Below are 20,421 nucleotides of genomic sequence, written 5' to 3' on the forward strand. Positions count from 1 at the left end.
ACACAGTGCACCTATGCACTGAACTACAGCAGTGCCCCACAGCACTAAACTAACCAAGGGGAAACAGGGGAGCCACAAGGAGAAAGCAGGGAAGCAAAACACATAAACTAACATAGGTGCTCCTAAGCACCAAGCTAAAGCAGTGCTCCACCGCACTAAACTACCAAAGGTGCTCCTAAGCACCAAGCTACCAGGAATGCTCCTAAGCACTCCACTAACAGAAGTGCTTCTAACAGCACCAAAAGGGAAAGCAGGAGAGCCACAAGGAAAAAGCAGGGAAGCTAAACACATAAGTCAAAAGTGCACACTGCACCAACACTGACCTGGACCTATAGCAAACGTTGCAAAAGCCCTGAATGGAAGAACACCACTTCCTTATCAAGGCCCTGCCTGATGATGACACAACTACCAGACACAGGCAGACAGCATACTGAAACACAGAGAGGCTAAACCCACACAGCTGCAGTATAGTGAGGTAATTAGAGCCACGCTGAAAACAGCCTGCACACAGAGACAGAGCTAGCTCAGATAGGACAGACAGAAGAAACAGAAGCCAGCTAAGAAGCTGACCCCCAGAAATAAGGTAAGTCTGGGGGGGGGGGGGGGTCACAGCCACAATCATGACACTGACTCCCAAGGTTTGGGATTACTTAGAACTGTTGGGCTCCATGGCGGTGACTTTGGAGGTGGTGCCTTCGGCAAATGTGCACATACGACCTCTACAGTCAGGTGTCTTGTCCAGGTGCGCCCTGGGTTCTCCAGATTTCGAGTGCCTTTTCCCTTTGTCTGCCAAGGCAGGAGCCAGTCTGAACTGGTGTATAGTCCTGTTCACCTCCTCCAGGGGGAATCGCTGGAATCTCCAGAGTTGATGGTAGTTATCACAGATGCGGGTTTCTTCAGCTGGGGAGTGCATCACTTGGGGTGCGTTGCACAGAGCAATTGGTCCTCGCTGGAGGCTTCATGGTCAATCCTGGAGACACAGGTGGTACGCCTAGCTTTGGTGAAATTCCTTCTTCTGCTTCGAGGAAAGGACCGGGTGATGAACAACACCACCATGTTAACCTATATAAACAAGGTGGCACCGGGAGCCAGGTGGTAGTGTTGGAAGCTGCGAGCCTCTGCCGTTAGGCAGAGAGGCATCTACAGGCCCTGTCAGTGGTTCATATAGCAGACAAGAACAATGTGTAGGTGGACTTTCTCAGCTGCTCCCAGTTGGCTCCCAGGGAGGGGGAGCTGAGGCTGTCAGCCTTTTAGCTCATTCAGGACCAGTGGGGGCTGCCAGTGTTCGACCTGATAGCTACATCCTCCAATGACAGAGCGCTTCTTCAGCCACCAGAGGGAGGCAACCTTGCAGGGGATAGATGCCTTTGTCCAGCTGTGGCAGTTGGAGGAGCCCCTGTATGTGTCTTTCTTCAAAGCCGAGTAAAATGTATTGCACCTCCAGAGCAGAGCTAAACATTTTGCCCTTGGAGCAGGGCAAAACATATTGTACCTCCAGAGCAGGGTTAAATTGTTTGCACCTTGGAGAGTGGCTAAACATTTTTCAGTGCAGAATAGTGTGAAGGAGTATCTTAATGGTTAGAGCACTGGCTTTAATCTCAGAGGAATTCCAAACATTTAGCAGCTGGCTTATTTTGTCTTTTAACCTTTATTTCTCTGAGGACAAGCAAGCTTACATTCTTACAAGTGGGTGGACGATCACGTGTTGCCCGGGTTGGTAGTATACCAAAGAAAAGGACAAGAACTTTGTCTCTTTAACGCGCATCCACGAGTGCCTTCCTGCCTGCAGCACGACCGTGCCTCTCAGTTTTGTTTTCTCCACATGAGAAGCATCAGTTCTTTTCGTTGCTCCTCACACGCCTGGGAGAGAGCTTCTTTTTTGTGCCTTTCGGCGGTGTTTATCGTTCCCCCTGTCTTTATTTTCTTTTTTATCATTATTAAAAAAAAAGTCCCTTACGTTTCTTAGTTTTTTGGCCCATGTTTAATTTTCTTTTGTTTTTCGGTGCAGTCCGCTTTTAGGCATGCTTGGATGGGTCTCTTGTTTTTTTGTGCCTCCTTCCCTCTTTTCAGGCACAAATACGACTTTTAATTTTGACCACTAGCCATTTTTCCTTTCATGTCATCGAAGACTCCCAGTGGCTTCAAACGTTGTACTCAGTGCAACCGGACCATCTTGGGTACTGACACACATTCTTGGTGTATTCAGTGCCTCTGGCCCGACCATACTGGCAAATTGTGTCCTTTGTCTTTGAATGAAGAAAAGGACCCAATTTTCCTGAGAGATCCAACGCGAGAAACGTTTTGGAGCCTGGTCTGGTTCTTCGACATCGGCTTCTACAGCGAGGTCGGCAGTGTCAGCATCGATGTCGAGTGAGGCAGTGGCATCGGGAGTCGAGGTGGGAATGGCTACTGCAAGACCCTGAGACACTGGGAGCAGTGAGGCATTGAGTGGGTCTCACCTGCCTCAAGGCCTCCTGTTACACAGGCCCCCCCAGAACCGTCCATCCTCTGACCCGACCCCGAGGTGACAGGAGGATTCGACATTGTCCTTGTCGGCACCAAGGAGCTTGGGTAATGTGCATCAGGTGGCCAAGAAGCACTGTCACCGATTTCCTTCGATGCACGGTGCCGGGAGCTCCTGGATGCCTAGGGACTCGGGCACCAGAAAAGCGTTGACACTGGAAGGATCGCTTCCCCTCCATTCAAGAGTAACTGATGTGTACATCTCCCAGCAGCCGGGGTCCTGCTTCTGCACCCCAGGCAATTCAGCAACTTGAGCTCCAACTGGCCCCTCAGACTTTACCAATGGCAGCTCTCTATGAGCGTATCCGAGCCTTGCTCCCTGAGCTTTTGGAGGGATTGATGCAGCGATGTTCATCGGCACCAGGGATGCCTGCATCTGCCATGTCTTCTGCTGCGGCCCTGCCAGGCCCTCAACCACTTTGCAGCCTCCAACGCTGGCGCCACTTGCGACCCCGGTGTCGATTGCCACCCAGGCTGGTACCCCTTCGACGTCAGTGGAGGAAGCTTCACCGGAGTCGAGGTGGAATCCGAGTCCTCGACTCCGTTCTTGAGGACATGGATTCTCGATGTTGAGGTGGGCCCAGTTGATACCGAAGAAGAACACTCATGGGAATCAGAGGAGGATCCCAGGTACTTCTTCGATGAGTCCTATGGGATCCCTTCTAAGCCTTCCCCTCCACCTGAAAGGACACTGTCTCCAACAGAGAGCCTCTCCACTAGGGCCAAGATGTTCAAGGTCCTGGACTACACCTCTCACCTAAGCAGGCAGTGATGGCTCCTCTCCATGAGGTACTCAAGGCAGTCCTTATCAGGAACTGGGCATTCTGTCTGTCCCTGTGGTCCCTAAGAAGATTGACTCCCAATATCGGATCCACGGGGAACCTGGGTTGGTGAGGTCTCAGTTACCTCATGACTCCATGGTGGTGGACGCTGCTCTCAAAAAGGCCAGGAGTACTAGGGACTATGCCTCGGTTCCCCCAGGCAGATAAGCTAGAACCCTGGACCTCTTTGGGAGAAAGTTGTATCAGGCCACTATGCTCATTGCCCGTATTCAGTCTTACCAGCTCTTCACAAGTGTTTGCTTGTGGAACTCAGTGAGGCAGCTGTCAGACTTGGTTGATGCGCTCCCTCCGGACCAGGCCGAGCCATTTTGCCAGTTGGTCAAGTTCTTGGCCAGGGGCACTTACGACACTTTTGATGTGGCATCCAGAATCTCTGCCCAAGGTATAGCAATTCACAGACTCTCATGGCAGCATGTTTGTGACCTGGACCATTCAGTCCAGCAGAGGATGGCCGGTGGGATGATCTTTTTGGAAAGAAGGTCGAAGAGGTCGCTGACCAAATCATGAAGCATACTGATGCTATATCTTCTCTCTCTTGCTGGGCATCTTCTGCTACTACCTCCTCATCCAGGAGGTATTTTGGTAGGTCAAAGAGTGCCCTCTATTCCTATTCTAGGTGTAGGTACACTCCTGCGGCTCGCCAACCTGTTCAGGCTCTGCCCCATCGTTCTCATCAACAGTGTGCGCCCAAGGCCCCTGCTTTTCCCCAGCAAAAGCAAGGGACGAGCTTTTGACTGGCTCCAGAGCATAGCCGCAATCAAATTGTCCGTTCCAGATGACTTGCTGGTTGGGGGGAGGTTAAAGATTTTTTACCGTGGCCTCTCATAACCTCTGACTGTTGGGTTCTTCAAATAGTCCATCTCGGATACACCCTCATTTTGCTTTCCAAACCTCCAAATTGCCCACCAAGTGCTCATTCTTTCAGCTCTCAGCACAGGCAGGTACTTGCAGAGAAACTCTTTGCCTTTCTAAAAGCCCAAATGGTTGAACCCATTCCACCAGGGGAAGAAGGGCACGGATTCTATTCCAGGTACTTCCTTGTGCAGAAAAAGACGGGGGATGCATCCCATCCTAGACCTAAGGGTCCTGAACAAATTCCTAGTCCACATGATGGTTTCCCTGGGCACCCTTCTTCCCATGATTCAGGAAAATGATTGGCTGTTCTCTCTGGAGTTGAAGGATGCATACACTCACATCCCGATACTTTCAGCATGCAGGAAGTATCTTTGTTTTCGGCTGGGAACACTACTACTACTACTTAACATTTCTAGAGCGCTACTAGGGTTACGCAGCGCTGTACAATTTAAACACATCACTTTCAGTACCATGTGTTGTCTTTTGGCCTCGCTTCGGCCCCCAGGGTTTTTACAAAATGTCTAGCGGTAGTTGCAACATCACTACGCAGACTGGGAATTCATGTGTTACCCTTATTTCGACAATTGGCTGGTGAAGAGCACCTCGGAGGAGGGTGCTCGGGACATACGGATGACTATTCGGGTGCTGGAGCTACTAAGGTTTGTTGTAAACTACCCCAAGTCCCATCTCCATCCGGCTAAACAATTGGAATTAATAGGAGCCCTGCTCGACACCAAGACTGTCTGAGCATATCTTCCAGATACACATGCGGTCATAGCTCGGCAGATGTTGAGATTACTGGGCCAGGTGGCTTCCACATTCTATGCTACTCCCATGGCACTTCTCCACATGAGGTCAGCTCAATAGACCCTTGCTTCCCAGTGGTTTCAAGACACGGGCAGCCTGGTGGATGTCATCCAAGTGTCCCCGGAGCTGGTACGCTCTCTTCAATGGTGGAGAATTTGACCCAATTTGAACCTGGGACTCCCATTCAAATTCCTCAGCCGAAGAAGGTGCTGACGACAGATGCGTCTCTCCTAGGTTGGGGAGCTAATGTAGATGGGCTTCACACCCAAGGAGCGTGGTCCCTCCAGAAAACGAGTCTTCAGATCAATCTCTTGGAGCTCCGAGTGATCTGGAACGCTCTACAGGCTTTCAGAGACTTGGCTGTCCGACCAAATTATTCTAATTCAAACAGACAATCAGGTGATGTATTACATCAACAAGCAGGGGGGCACTGGATCTCGCCTTCTGTGTCAGGAAGCCGTCCAGATATGGCTTTGGGTGCGCCGTCACGGCGTGTTTCTCCAAGCCACCTATCTGGCAGGCGTAAAGAATGGCCTGGCCGACAGGCTGAGCAGGATAATGCAACCACACGAATGGTCTCTAAATGTGGACATAGCTTGAAAGATCTTCCAAGTGTGGGACACCCCCTCTGTGGATCTTTTTGCCACTCAGTTCAACCACAGTGTTCCTCTGTTCTGTTCCAGGCTTCAGGCCCACGACAAACTAGCATCAGATGCCTTCCTCTTTCATTGGGGGACAGGCCTTTTGTATGCGTGTCCTCCAATACCTCTAGTGGGAAAGACTTTGTTGAAACTCAAGCAAGACCACATAAGTAATGCCACACTGGGAAAAGACCAAGGGTCCATCGAGCCCAGCATTCTGTCCACGACAGCGGCCAATTCAGGCCAAGGGCACCTGGCAAGCTTCCCAAACGTACAAACATTCTATACATGTTATTCCTGGAATTGTGGATTTTTCCCAAGTCCATTTACTAGTGGTTTATGGACTTGTCCTTTAGGAAACCGTCTAACCCCTTTTTAAACTCTGCCAAGCTAACCGTCTTCACCACGTTCTCCGGCAACGAATTCCAGAGTTTAATTATGCGTTGGGTGAAGAAAACGTTTCTTCGATTTGTTTTAAATTTACTACACTGTAGTTTCATCGCATGCCCCCTAGCCCTAGTATTTTTGGAAAGCATAAACAGACGCTTCACATCCACTTGTTCCACTCCACTCATTATTTTATATACCTCTATCATGTCTCCCCTCAGCCTTCTCTTCTCCAAGCTGAAAAGCCCTAGCCTCCTTAGTCTTTCTTCATAGGGAAGTCGTCCCATCCCCACTATCATTTTAGTCGCCCTTCACTGCACCTTTTCCAATTCTACTATATCTTTCTTGAGATGCGGCGACCAGAATTGAACACAATACTCAAGGTGCGGTCACACCATGGAGCGATACAACAGCATTATAACATCCTCACACCTGTTTTCCATACCTTTCCTAATAATACCCAACATTCTATTCGCTTTCCTAGCCGCAGCAGCACACTGAGCAGAAGGTTTCAGTGTATTATCAACGACGACACCCAGATCCCTTTCTTGGTCCGTAACTCCTAACGTGGAACCTTGCATGACGTAGCTGTAATTTGGGTTCTTTTTTTCTCACATGCATCACCTTGCACTTGCTCACATTAAACGTCATCTGCCATTTAGCCGCCCAGTCTCCCAGTCTCGTAAGGTCCTTCTGTAATTTTTCACAATCCTGTCATGAGTTAACAACTTTGAATAACTTTGTGTCATCAGCAAATTTAATTACCTCGCTAGTTACTCCTATCTCTAAATCATTTATAAATATATTAAAAAGCAGCGGTCCTAGCACAGACCCCTGAGGAACCCCACTAACTACCCTTCTCCATTGTGAGTACTGCCCATTTAACCCCACTCTCTGTTTCCTATCCTTCAACCAGTTTTTAATCCACAATAGGACATTTCCTCCTATCCCATGACCCTCCAATTTCCTCTGCAGCCTTTCATGAGGTACCTTGTCAAACACCTTTTGAAAATCCAGATACACAATATCAACTGGCTCCCCTTTGTCCACATGTTTGTTTACTCCTTCAAAGAATTGAAGTAAATTGGTCAGGCAAGATTTCCCCACACAAAAGCCGTGCTGACTTGATCTCAGTAATCCAGGTCCTTGGATGTGCTCTATAATTTTGTTTTTGATAATAGCCTCTACTATTTTCCTCGGCATCGACATCAGACTCACCGGTCTGTAATTTCCCGGATCTCCCCTGGAACCTTTTTTAAAAATCAGCGTTACATTGGCCACCCTCCAATCTTCCGATACCACGCTCGATTTTAAGGATAAATTGCTTATCACTAAGAGTAGCTCCGTAAGCTCATTTTTCAGTTCTATCAGTACTCTAGGATGAATACCATCTGGTCCAGGAGATTTTCTACTTTTCAGTTTGCTGAACTGCCCCATTATGTCCTCCAGGTTTAGCGTGAAGTCAGTAAGTTTCTCCGACTCGTCCGCTTGAAATACCATTTCCGACACCGGTATCCCACCCAAATCTTCCTCAGTGAAGACCGAAGCAAAGAATTCATTCAATCTCTCCGCTACGTCTTTATTTTCCTTGATCGCCCCTTTTACTCCTTGGTCATCCAGCGGCCCAACCGATTCTTTTGCCAGCTTCCTGCTTTTAATATACCGAAAAAATTTTTTGCTATGTTTTTTTGCCTCTAATGCTATCTTTTTTTTCATAATCCCTCTTTGCCTTCTTTATCTGCGCCTTGCATTTGCTTTGACACTCCTTATGCTGCTTCTTGTTATTTTCAGACGGTTCCTTCTTCCATTTTCTGAAGGCGTTTTTTTAGCCCTAATAGCTTCCTTCACCTTACTTTTCAACCATGCCGGCTGTCTTTTGGACTTCTGTCTTTCTTTTCTAATTTGTGCAATATGTTTGGCCTGGGCCTCCAGGATGGTATTTTTGAACAGCGTCCATGCTTGTTGTACAGTTTCTACCCTCTCAGTTGCCCCCCTAAGTTTTTTTTAATCATTTTTCTCATTTTATCATAGTATCCATTTTTAAAGTTAAACGCTTCCTGTGTATAGTTACTTCAAGGTTGATATCAAAACTGATCATATTATGATCACTGTTATCAAGCGGCCCAGTACCATAACGTCCCTCACCAGATCATGCGCTCCACTAAGGACCAAGTCTAAAATTTTTCCTTCTCTCGTCGGCTCCTGCACCAGCTGCTCCATTAAGCTGTCCTTGATTTCATCAAGGAATTGTACCTCTCTAGCGTGTCCCGATGCTACATTTACCCAGGCTATATTTGGATAATTGAAGTCACCCATTATTATCACATTGCCCTTTTTGTTTGCATCTCTGATTTCTTTTATCATTTCTGCGTCTACCTGCTCATCCTGGCGAGGCGGACGGTAGAACACTCCTATCACCGTCCTTTTCCCTTTTATACATGGAATTTCAACCCACAATGATTCAAAGGTGTGATTTGTGTCCTGCTGAATTTGTAATGTATCTGAGTCAAGGCTCTTGTTAATATACAATGCTACCCCTCCACCAGTCCGGTCTACCCTATCACTAAGATATACTTTGTACCCCGGTATGACAGTGTCCCACTGGTTATCCTCCTTCCACCAGGTCTCAGTAATGCCTATTATATCCAATTTTTCATTTAGTGCAATATATTCCAACTCTCCCATCTTATTTCTTAGACTCCTAGCATTTACATATAGACATTTCAGAGTATGTTTGTTGTTCCTATTTGCATGATGCTTAGTACTTGACACTATTGATTTGCCATCTTTTGTCTGATCTTTAGTTGTATTTAAGGGCACCACTGTCTGTTGCGCAACCTCACTATCCAGAAACCCTATCTTCCCTGTTTGTGAGGTATCTTTGCAAGATACCTTATCCCGAACCATGCGCTTTTGAGCGACTGTTGGCCTTCCCCCTATTTCTAGTTTAAAAGGTGCTCGATCTCCTTTTTAAATGCCGATGCCAGCAGCCTGGTCCCACCCTGGTTAAGGTGGAGCCCTTCCTTTCGTAATAGGTTCCCCCTTCCCCAGAATGTTGCCCAGTTCCTAACAAATCTAAAACCCTCCTCCCTGCACCATCGTCTCATCCATGCATTGAGACTCCGGAGCTCTGCCTGTCTCTTTGGCCCTGCGCATGGAACAGGTAGCGTTTCAGAAAATGCTACCCTAGAGGATCTGGATTTGAGCTTTCTACCTAAGAGCCTAAATTTGGCTTCCAGAACCTCTCTCCCACATTTTCCTATGTCATTGGTACCCACATGTACCAAGACAGCCGACTCCTCCCCAGCATTATCTAAAATCCTATCTAGGTGACGCGTGAGGTCCGCCACCTTCGCACCAGGCAGGCAAGTCACCAGGCGATCCTCACATCCACCAGCCACCCAGCTATCTATGCCTAATGATCGAATCACCAACTACAATGGCTGTCCTAACCTTTCCCTCCCGGGCAGCACTTGGAGACATATCCTCGGTTCACGAGGATAGTACATCCTCTGGTGGGCAGGTCCTGGCTGCAGGAGTAATTCCTAGTTCACCAGGGTGATGCTCTCCTTCTAGGAGACCTCCCTCCTCCAAGGTAGCACAGGGTCTACCAGACTGGAGGTGGGACTTCTCTACATCATCCCTTTAGGTCTCCTCTATGTACCTCTCTGTCTCCTTCAGCTCCACCAAGTCTGCTACTCTAGCCTCAAGAGAACGGACATGTTCTCTAAGAGCTAGGAGCTCTTTGCATCAGACACACACATTTGAGATCTCATCAACTGGGGGATAATCATACATGTGACACTCAATGCAAAAGACTGGATAGCACCCCTCTCTCGCTGCTGGAGTGCTGACTCCATCTTAGTGTTTTTGAGTTTTTCAATCATTTAAAACTTGCTACAGTATTAAGGATATTTATTTAGTGTTTCCTTCTTAGATGGTAATGAAATGTATTTAAAACTCTGTAAGAGCACTCCTTGCTTGTTACCCTAATTACAATAACTGACTATAATTGAAGAGTTGTCCTAAGGGTGGGTGGGAAGACTAAACTAGATCCTGCAGTGCCTGTTAGATTCTATCTGTTAATGCTGTGGTACAAAGCTTTTAAAAATAAGTGGAAAAGACTATGGAGATTAGTTGTTAACATTTGCTTTTTATATTTTTATTTTGCCTAACACTGACCTACAATTCCTCCTTTAAACCCCAATCTTTTAGTTCCCAAAGCACAAAGCAAAGTAGCATTCACTTACTAGAGAAATGTCCTCTTCTCTCAGAACTTCTCAGAAAGAGAACCATGATTCTAATTGCGCCCTATTGGCTACGGCAGATATGGTTCCCTCTTCTTCTGGAATTGTCCTCCGAAGAACTATGGAGACTAGAGTGTTTTCCAACCCTCATCACCCAGAACGAAGGGTCGCTTCTACATCCCAACCTCCAGTCTCTGGCTCTCATGGCCTGGATGTTGAGAGCCTAGAATTTGCTTCCTTAGGTCTTTCAGAGAGTGTCTCCCAAGTCTTGCTGTCTTCCAGGCAAGATTACACTAAGAGGTGTTATTCTTTTAAATGGAGGAGGTTTGTCGTCTGGTGTGACAGCAAGGCTCTAGATCCCCTTTCTTGTCCTACACAGCCCTGTTTCAATACCTTCTACACTTATCAGAGTCTGGTCCCAAGACCAACTTCGTAAGGGTTCACCTTAGTGCAATCAGTGCTTAGCAGCATGTAGAAGGTAAGCCTATCTCTGGATAGCCTTTAGTTGTTCGCTTCATGAGAGGTTTGCTTTTGTCAGATCCTCCTGTCAAACCTCCACCAGTTTCATGGGATTTCAATGTTTTTCTCACCCAGCTGATGAAAGCTCCTTTTGACCCACTGAATTCCTGCCATCTGAAGTACTTGACCTGGAAGGTCATTTTCCTGGTGGCTGTTACTTCAGCTCATAGGTCAGTGAGCTTCAGGCCTTATTAGTGGATGCACCTTATACTAAGTTTCATCACAACAGAGTAATCCTCTGCACGCATCCCAAATTCCTGCCGAAGGTGGTGTCAGAGTTCCAACTGAACCAGTCGATTGTCTTGCCAACATTCTTTTCCCATCCTCATGCCCATCGCAGCTGGTACACCTTGGACTGCAAGAGAGCATTGGCTTTTTACATGTAGCGTACGAACTCCTTCAGATAGTCCACCCAGTTGTTTGTTTCTTTTGATCTCAACCGGAGGGAGGTTGCCTTCGGTAAATGCACCAGTTGGTTAGCAGATTGCATTTCCTTCACTTATTCCCGATCTGGGCTGACTTTGGAGGGTCATGTCACAGCTCATACTACTACTACTTTAACATTTATAAAGCGCTACCAGGGTTACGCAGCTCTGTACAATTTAACACAGAGAACAGTCCCTGCTCGAAGGAGCTTACAATCTAAAGGACAAAAAAGTGCAGTCAATCAAATTAAGACAGTCTAGATTTCCTGAATAGATGAATAATGGTTAGGTGCCGAAAGCGACATTGAAGAGGTGGGCTTTGAGGAAGGATTTGAAGATTGGCAGGGAGGGGGCTTGGCGTATGGGTTCAGGGAGTTTATTCCAAGCATAGGGTGAGGCGAGGCAGAAAGTGCGGAGCCCGGAGTTGGCGGTGGTGGAGAAGGGTACTGAGAGGAGGGATTTGTCCTGTGAGCGGAGGTTTCGGGTAGGAGCGTAAGGGGAGATGAGGGTAGAGAGGTAATGAGGGGCTGCAGATTGAGTGCATTTGTAAGTTAATAAGAGAAGCTTGAACTGTATGCGGTACCTGATCGGAAGCCAGTGAAGTGACTTGAGGAGAGGGGTGATATGAGCATATCGGTCTAGGCGGAAGATAAGACGCGCAGCAGAGTTCTGAATGGATTGAAGGGGGGATAGATGGCTAAGTGGGAGGCCAGTGAGGAGTAGGTTGCAGTAGTCAAGGCGAGAGGTAATGAGAGCGTGGATGAGAGTACGGGTGGTGTGCTCAGACAGGAAAGGGCGAATTTTGCTGATGTTATAGAGAAAGAAGCGACAGGTCTTGGCTGTCTGCTGGATATGCGCAGAGAAGGAGAGGAAGGAGTCGAAGATGACTCCGAGGTTGCGGGCAGATGAGACGGGGAGGATGAGGGTGTTATCGACTGAAATAGAGAGTGGAGGAAGAGGAGAAGTGGGTTTGGGTGGAAAGACAATGAGCTCGGTCTTGGCCATGTTCAGTTTCAGGTGGCGGTTGGACATCCAGGCAGCAATGTCGGATAAGCAGGCCGATACTTTGGCCTGAGTTTCCGCAGTGATGTCAGATGTGGAGACATAATGTTAGAACCATGGCTGCATTGGTAGCCCACATGAAGTCAGCCTCCATTGAAGAGATTTGCAAAGCTGCGATGTGGTCTTCAGTCCACACATTTACATCTCATTACTGCCTTGAGCAGGATTCCCGACACGACAGTCGGTTTGGGCAGTCAGTGTTGCAGAATCTTTTGGGGGTCTAGAATCCAACTCCACCTTCCTAGGCCCATTTTGTTCTGTTCCAGGCTGCACCCTCATCTAGTTGTATATTGTTTCAGGTTAATCTGTGTTAAGTCCTCGCCGTTGCGAGGCCCGATTGACTATTTTTTGTTGTTTTGGGTGAGCCTGGATGCTACGGATTCCCCACTTGTGAGAATGTAAGCCTGCTTGTCCTCCAGATAAGCAAAGATATTTACCTGTAACCGGTATTCTCCGAGGACAGCAGGTTTCACATTCTCACAATCTCACCCACCTCCCTTTGGAGTAGTTTTTCTTCACTTTTTATTTCAGTTTTTGCTTTAATATTAAAGTGAGAGGCCCGGTCGTGCTGCGGGAGGGAAGGCAATCATGCATGCGCGTTGAAGCACTGCTTGCGCTCCAGAAAACTCTCGTCGTTTTCTTTGGTATACTACCGACCCGGGCGATGTGGGATTGTCTACCCACTTGTGAGAATGTGAAGCCTGCTGTCCTCGGAGAATACCTGCTACAGGTAAGTATCTTCGTTTTACTCAGCACTGTGCAGAAATGGAGTAAGGTACATACACCATTAGCAAATACAATATAAAGGGCATCAAATCACAAAAAGCTATTGAAATAAAAAGAATGTTGTACCACTCAAATCTTCTATAAACAAATCTGGCTCACATTTTAATACTGAGTCTGAGAAGCTGCCAGCTTTGTAAAATGGCAGGCATAGACGTTTTGCATCCCTAAAAGTTTAGAGCTTGGCAGTAGTTTCAGAAACTAGGACATACCAAATAGCAGTGTTTATAGTCCTCTCATCTGGACCTTTTTTTTTTTAAAGGCATATGTAAACATGATGCTTACCATTTTACAGTCTCTGGCAGAGGCTGCACGGGAAGGTTTGTAGTGGCTCCAAAGCAGCAGTTCTTGTCCCGCATGGGAAACCTCACCTTAGATGGTAGAAGGAGCAGAATGCCAGATGAACCTGTTGAGAACCAGACAGGATCACAGAAGGGACCCACTGCACCCCAGCGAGGGAGGAGAAGGAGAAAGGTGAGGAGCAAGAAGTGTTTGGTATGGTATTGGAAGGTGGAAGGGGGTAGCAGATTTGGTTTCAGATTACAGACGTAGGTGGACAGAAATGGCAATCAGGCTCACAGACCCTCAGCTCCCTTGCAGTTGTCATCAATGCAGACAGTCACAGGGACATTCTGTGGCAGCATTTATTCATGATTTAAAGGTGATCTTAGTCCTGACGTTCATCTTGCATTTGTTGTACGTCAGTGTGCTACCTGGAATCAAGGATAGACCTCGCTGACACAGCGCCGCCCTTACATAAGAACATAAGAATAACCATACTGGTCAGACCAGTAGTCCATCTAGTCCAGTATTCTGTTTCCAGCAGTGGCCAATCCAGGTCACAAGTACCTGGCAGAAACCCAAACAGCAGGAACATTCCACGCTACCAGTCCCAGGACAAGCAGTGGCTTTCCCCATGTCTATCTGAATAGCAGACTATGGACTTTTTCTCTAGTAACATGTCCAAACATTACATTATATTGCATTATGTTATATGTCTAGACAGTCTGACCTGTGAGTACTAGGCGGTTTAGAATAAAATAAGAACTAAAAACTGAGACAAACCTTGGGAATTACAATTATACAATCTAATTAAATAAAAAAGAAAATTAACTGACAAATTTTCTAAAAAGAATAGTCTTCAGAGACTTCCGAAAACTATCATAATTCCAGTTTACAATTGGATTTGCACGTGCTGTGTAGAATCTTGGGGATTGTCTACACTGATACCTAGATCTTTTTCTTTTTCTTGAGTGCTGACTCCCAAGGTGGATACTATCATTGTGTAAATATGATTTGGATTATTCTTCCCAATGTTCATCACTTTACATTTGTTCACATTAAATTTCATCTGCCATCTAGAAGCCTAGTCTTTCAATTTCCTAAGGTCTTCCTGCAATTTTTCACAGTCTTCATGTGTTTTAACAACTATTAACAGTTTTGTGTCATCTGCAAATTTAATCACTTCATTCATTGTTCTGATTTCCAGATCATTTATAGATATATTAAATAGCACCAGTCCCAGTACTGATCCCTGCGGCACTCCTCCACTAAGAAAAATGACCATTTAAACCTACCTTCTGTTTTCTGTCCAATAATAAATTCCTAATCCACAGAAGGACATTGCCTCCTATCCCATGACTTTTTAGTGTTCTTAGGAGTCTCTCATGAGGAACTTTGTCAAAAGCTTTTTGAAAATCTAGATGCATTACATCAACCGGCTCACCTTTATCTACATGTTTATTCATACATTCAAAGAAATAAAGCAAAATGGTGAGACAAGACTTCCCTTGGCTGAATCCATGCTGTGTCCTATTAAACCATGTTTGTCTAAGTATTCTGTAATTTTTTTCTTTATAATAATTCCCAATATTTTGCCTTGACACACTCCCCGTTACTGCTCCTGACACACCTCCTCTGGCCCTACACATTCTAGTGGCTTAAACTTTTTGTCCTGTCCTTTTATAAAATACTGGGTTATTTATTTTGGCCACAAAAAAGTATAAGTGCCAGAACTGAAACGTTTAAAGCACGAATATTGGTTGTATGATGATTGCTATAATAAATAATGATAATAGTAGCATAGTAACATAGTAGATGACGGCAGAAAAAGACCTGCACGGTCCATCTAGTCTGCCCAACAAGATAAACTCATATGTGCTACTTCTTGTGTATACGGATAATAATAACAAATCAGTTAATATCCCAATATATATGTTTATTGTTGCTGTCGGTTCAATAAATATCACAGCTTCCAAAGTATTTGATTAATGGCTTTTGTGAGCATTTTCATATGTTAATAGGGCAATTTTCAAAGTGATTAACACAGGTAAAAAGTATTTTCCCTCCATTAATCAGCTGCCTGAATATTTCCCTCCCTCATTTAAAAGTCTAAGGGGCCCTTTTATTAAACTTAATGTGCGCTAAATGCTTAGAAGCCTATTTTATACCTATGGGCTTCTTATCATGTAGCACACACTAATTCCTTTAGTGTGTGCCAAGCTTTAGTGAGAGCCTCTAAATGTGCTTTCAGCTGAACTGAAAAAATAGTGTTTGTAGATATTTGTCTAGGTGGCTCTAGGTATATGTCTAGGTGGCATTTTTCAAAGTGAAAGTGCACACACATTTGTGTGCAAGCCCTTCAGATAAAAAGTACAATATATATGGTCTATGTCCCAATGTGAAAATTTGCCCCCCAGATTTCTGGTAGAATATTTTGTATGCAATTCCATATCCTGACAGATGCATGTCTTGCTGCTAACGAGCTCTATATGGATTTTATTTTGAGAGCAAGTGGGACTGGGGGGATCACTAAGTTTTGCAATTAAATGGCTGCTGATAAACTTTGACCCTTCTTTCTTGCTTCTTTTTGAAACTGTTTGAATGTGCATTTACTCACTGATTGTGTCTCTCCCCAGAATCGGTTTCCAACAGTCAGGAATGGACCCTCACTCGCTCCATCCCCGAGCTCAGACTGGTGAGTCTTCTCTCTCTCCTTTGGAGTGCATGAGGTGGATCAATGTTAAGCTCAGTCAGGAATTCTTAGGTTTATGTTTGTGCAGTCTCTGTGTAAAACTGAAGTGAGAGATGCCATTTTGGTTCAGACCAAAGGTCTGTCTAGTACAATATGTGATATCTAACAGTGAAAACAACAAGTTCTTGGAGACAGTGGGTAAAAAATAGAGCATGTGTAGTGTAGTCTTTCCCCTCTACCTACCTATTTTCTAACAGCATAGAGGTTCTTTGAAGCTGGGGTGGTATTCCCCACTTGTATTTATTAGCATCTGCATATGATTGACTTTTCTTCTTTTTGGTAATTCCTGTGAAATTATTAAGAATCTCTTTCTTTGCATCAGCTCCACTCTTTTGCCCGATTGGGTTGTTATTCCCTTTTACCAGCAGGTGGAGGTAGAGAAAACTGAGTTATACCGGTGACATCACCAGTATAAACTGGAGTGCTCCCTGGAACAGTCCAGTATTTTTCTCTACCTTCAGCAGGTGCTAGGTTGTGCTGTTGGTGCTCCAGTCTCTGGCCAAACTCCCTGCTCTGCTGACCATGGCCTCACGGTGTGGTCAAGCCTAACGACCATTCCCAAGCTCATAGTCTTGGACCGTACCTGGTTGAGCGCCAAGCTTGGCCTTGCAGTCCCCTGTCGCACTTCTTGGTGCCACTGTATGAGGCTTTGGCTTGGTCCCAAGGGGCCTTTCCCGAAGGGTGTGGGTCCCCAACCCCCCACCTGTCTTGCCCATATACCCTGTTTGGGTGTAATCCCCATGGACTCCCCCTGCAGTGCCCAGGTTTTGTGAAAAAAATTTAATCTGGGTAGCTTTATTCCCTCTTTAAGAGAATAAATCTCCTTTACTTTTAAAGCTGCTACTACAGCTTTAAGAAAGTAAATTTAAAAAAAAAAAGAGATTTATAGAGACAGGGAAAAATTCCTTCTACTAGTGTACAAGAGATTTCCCTGCTAGTGCATTCTTAGAGAACTGGGGAATGGCGGAGACACTGGAGTCTGGGCCAAGATGGCCCAAGCAGTCAGAGAAGCTCACATGTGCCTGCCATGTGGTTGAGCATGCTGACCAGCAGGCGCTGCTGGATTTGCAAGAGCCAGCGGCTGAATACAGCTGTCGGCTCTGTCTGTTCCCAGTATGATGGGCCATTTTTGACTTTGGAAATGGCTTTGGGGGGGAGGGGCTCCTGGCGCTGATTTGGCTGTTGTCTTTGCTGAGACATCGGGACCTATGTTCCTGATGTTATCGGCGGTTACAACAGCCATTTTAAATGCTGCAGTTTTTTTCTCCTGCTGACGCTTTTCAGCAGCAGGAGGGTCTCAGTCCATATTGGGGGGGTAGGGGTCTTCCTTTCCTCCCCCCCTTGGGTTTGACTTTGGGGGGCCTCTGGGGCTTTTTGGCTCCATAGCTTGACTCAGTTGGTCAAGCAGGCCCTACAGGCAGATGGTGGGTCCCTTCCTACTGAATTGAGGGTTCTGGAAGGTTCAGCGTCCTCAGAGGAGGCAAGGCAGCGAATCGGAGGCCCTCTTGGACTTCTGGTCCCCCTCAAATTTGAATTCTGAGGGACCCCTGCCTTGGGAAGTTGAGGAAGCGTGGCCCCATATAATCTGTCACTTTCGAAGAGAGGAGCTGTCTTGTCTTCTTGACGAAGTGACAAGGGCCCTTTCCATGCTGAAGCCTCTGGAGGGGGATCTGTTGTTGGAGGGGCTTGCACAGCCCCCGAAGAATTTCTTTTTTATATGACCCTTGTTCATATGATGATGACAGAGTGGGAGAATCCCAGTGGTCCCCTTCAGAGGGCCAGGGTTTTCTATTGTCTTTACATTTTTGCCCCGGAGGAGATCGAGAAATATTAGGCGTTTCCTAAGGTGGATGCACTGGTGCTCAAGGAACTTTGTGATTAGGTGGAACAGCAGCTCCGCCTGCCCTTTTTGGTGGTTGTGTCCAGCATTCAGGCCATCATATGAGGCGGCTGTGTGGCTAGAGCTGTGCTATGCTGGCCGCAATATCTTCCAAAGTCCCTGGAAGTCACATGCCTGGAGTCTGAGATGGCTTTTTTGGTGGATGTTCTCTATGATCTGGTTTGCCTTGCCTCCTGTTTAGTGGCCTCTTCCATGGTGCCTGTGACTCTGCCACTGGGTCGTAGATGCAGCCTGTTAAGAATTTATTGAGTCAGCTGCCCTTTGGGGGCTTTTGCTTTTTGGAGAGGACCTAGAAAAGTTGATGAAGGACATGGGGGAGGTGAGGCCTTTTTACCTCCATGAGCTGAGGCAAAAGGGTGCGTAGAGAGCCTCTGCCTCTAGGAGCAATTCAAAAGGGCAGGTCACTTTCAATCTGCTTTGGCCCCTTTTGTCCAAACCAGGGGTTGAGGAGGGGGTGTCAGGGTCGGTCCTTCAAGCAGGGTTCCTTTTGTGGTTCCAAAAGAGCCAGGTTCCTCTTGCGGGACCCCAGCCACCTGGCCTTCCCAATGAAGGTGTCCTGGGCCCCTCGTTGGTTCCAGTGGGAGGCAGGTAGCCTCTCTTCCACGAGTAGGCCCATATCACCTTGAATCAGTGAGTCCTAGAGGTGTTCGAGGAGGGGCACTCTCTGGAGTTTGCCTTTATGATTCCAGATGCCTTCATGACTTCCCCATGTGGCTCCCCTCTAAAGCGGCAGGCTGTCACTCTTACTCTGCAGCGTCTGTGCAACCTAGGGGTGGTGGAATGCGAGGCCTGAGAAGTTGCTTCATCTATTTCATGGTGCCAAAGAAGAGTGGGTCCTTTTGCCATATCCTGGACCTTAAGGGAGTGAATACTTGTCTGAGGATCCAGCACGTTTGAATGGAGACTCTCCATTTGGTCATTGAATCGGTGTGACCAGGGGAGTTCTTGACTACCCTGGACCTTTCGGAGGCCTATCTCCACATCCCCATCGCAGCTCATCACAAGAGATATTTGCACTTCTATGTGTTGGGGCAGAACTTTCAATTTCAGGCGTTGCCTTTTGGTCTGGCTATGGTGTCCCACACATTTTCCAAGGTAATGGTAATGATGGCTGCACACCTCCAGCTCCAGGAGGTTCGTATTCATTCATTACCTGGATGACTGGCTGATTCGGGCAGGTCACCTCTCTGGCCATTTCCCTCCTGGAATCTGTGGGCTAGATAGTGAACTGGCCCAAGAGCCATCTGATTCCATCTCAGTCCCTGGAGTATCTCAGAGTCCACTTTGACATGGTCAGGGAGATGGTGTTTCTTCTGGAGGAGTGGGTGGAGAAATCCCGTGCACAAGAACCCAGGTTGTGCAAGCTCCCAGGGTCCACGGTCTAGAATTATTTGCAACTCCTGGGCTCCATGGCTGCGACACTGGAGGTGGTGCCCTGGGCGAGGGCTCATATGCGCCCTCTGTAGCAGGCCCTTTTGTCACAAAGGGCTTCAGCCTCGCAGGATTTCTATCATCTTCTACTCTCCATGCCCAAGACAAGACTTTCAAGTCGGTGTTCCTGGTGGCCATCAGCTCTGCTCGTAGGGTCTCCGAGCTGCAGGTTGTATCCTGTTGAGACCCATGTTTTTGCATTATGGAGGACTCAGTGTCCTTGCATATAGTCCCCTCCTTTCTGCCAAAAGTGGTGTTTCTGTTCCATGTGAAATTGAAGGTCTGTTTGCCTTCCTTTATGGCAGAGGGTTTGACCCTGTGGACAGGAGGCTCCACATGCTGGATGTCTGGAGGACACTTCTCTGGTTCCTGAAGGAGATGAATGAATTTCGTCTCTCTGACCACCTCTTTGTGCTTTTACATGGTCCTCGGAAGGGCCAGTCAGCCTGTAAGACCTCCATTGCGAGGTGGATTAAGGCAGATTGATTCCCCCTTCATCTGCAAGAATCATCCAGTTCATCAGGAGCTGAAGACCCACTCTGCTAGGACTCAGGCTGCTTCTTGGGCAGGGGCCTGGGCAGTGGCCCCAGAGAAGATTTGCAGGGTGTCAACTTGGTCATCACTTCATTCCTTTGCTAAACACTACAGGTTGGATATTTTGGCCAGAGTTCGCTCGGACTTTGGCAGAGCTGTCATTCTGGGGGGCCTTTCTCCGCCCAATAGATCTTCATCAGTACATCTCAATCATGCAGAACAGTGGGGCTGATGTGAAGGAAGATGAAATGATGTCTTACCTGATAATTTTCTTTCCTTTAGTCAGCGACACTGTTCTGCAGTCCCATCCTTGGAAGATGTCAACCAGGGTTCTGGGTGTGCTCTGTGATTCCCTTTCAGTTCTTTAAAAAAAAAAAAAAAGTCCATTTCTTATTCTGATTGCCAACAATATGGGGTTCTTGTGATTTTGC

At 46.8% G+C, this 20,421-nt stretch overlaps 1 protein-coding gene across 1 annotated transcript in view; it reads left to right on the plus strand.

Moving 5' to 3' along the window:
• AGAP2 (ArfGAP with GTPase domain, ankyrin repeat and PH domain 2) overlaps positions 1-20,421 on the plus strand; it is a 503,122-nt gene that overhangs the window by 100,610 nt on the left and 382,091 nt on the right. The window contains exon 2 of the mRNA XM_030196588.1: positions 16,010-16,068. Within this exon, the coding sequence (XP_030052448.1) occupies positions 16,010-16,068 (59 nt within the window). The remainder of the gene's footprint in view (positions 1-16,009; positions 16,069-20,421) is intronic.

The sequence above is a fragment of the Microcaecilia unicolor genome, chromosome 3 (assembly GCF_901765095.1).
Source record: "Microcaecilia unicolor chromosome 3, aMicUni1.1, whole genome shotgun sequence".
NCBI lineage: Eukaryota > Metazoa > Chordata > Amphibia > Gymnophiona > Siphonopidae > Microcaecilia > Microcaecilia unicolor.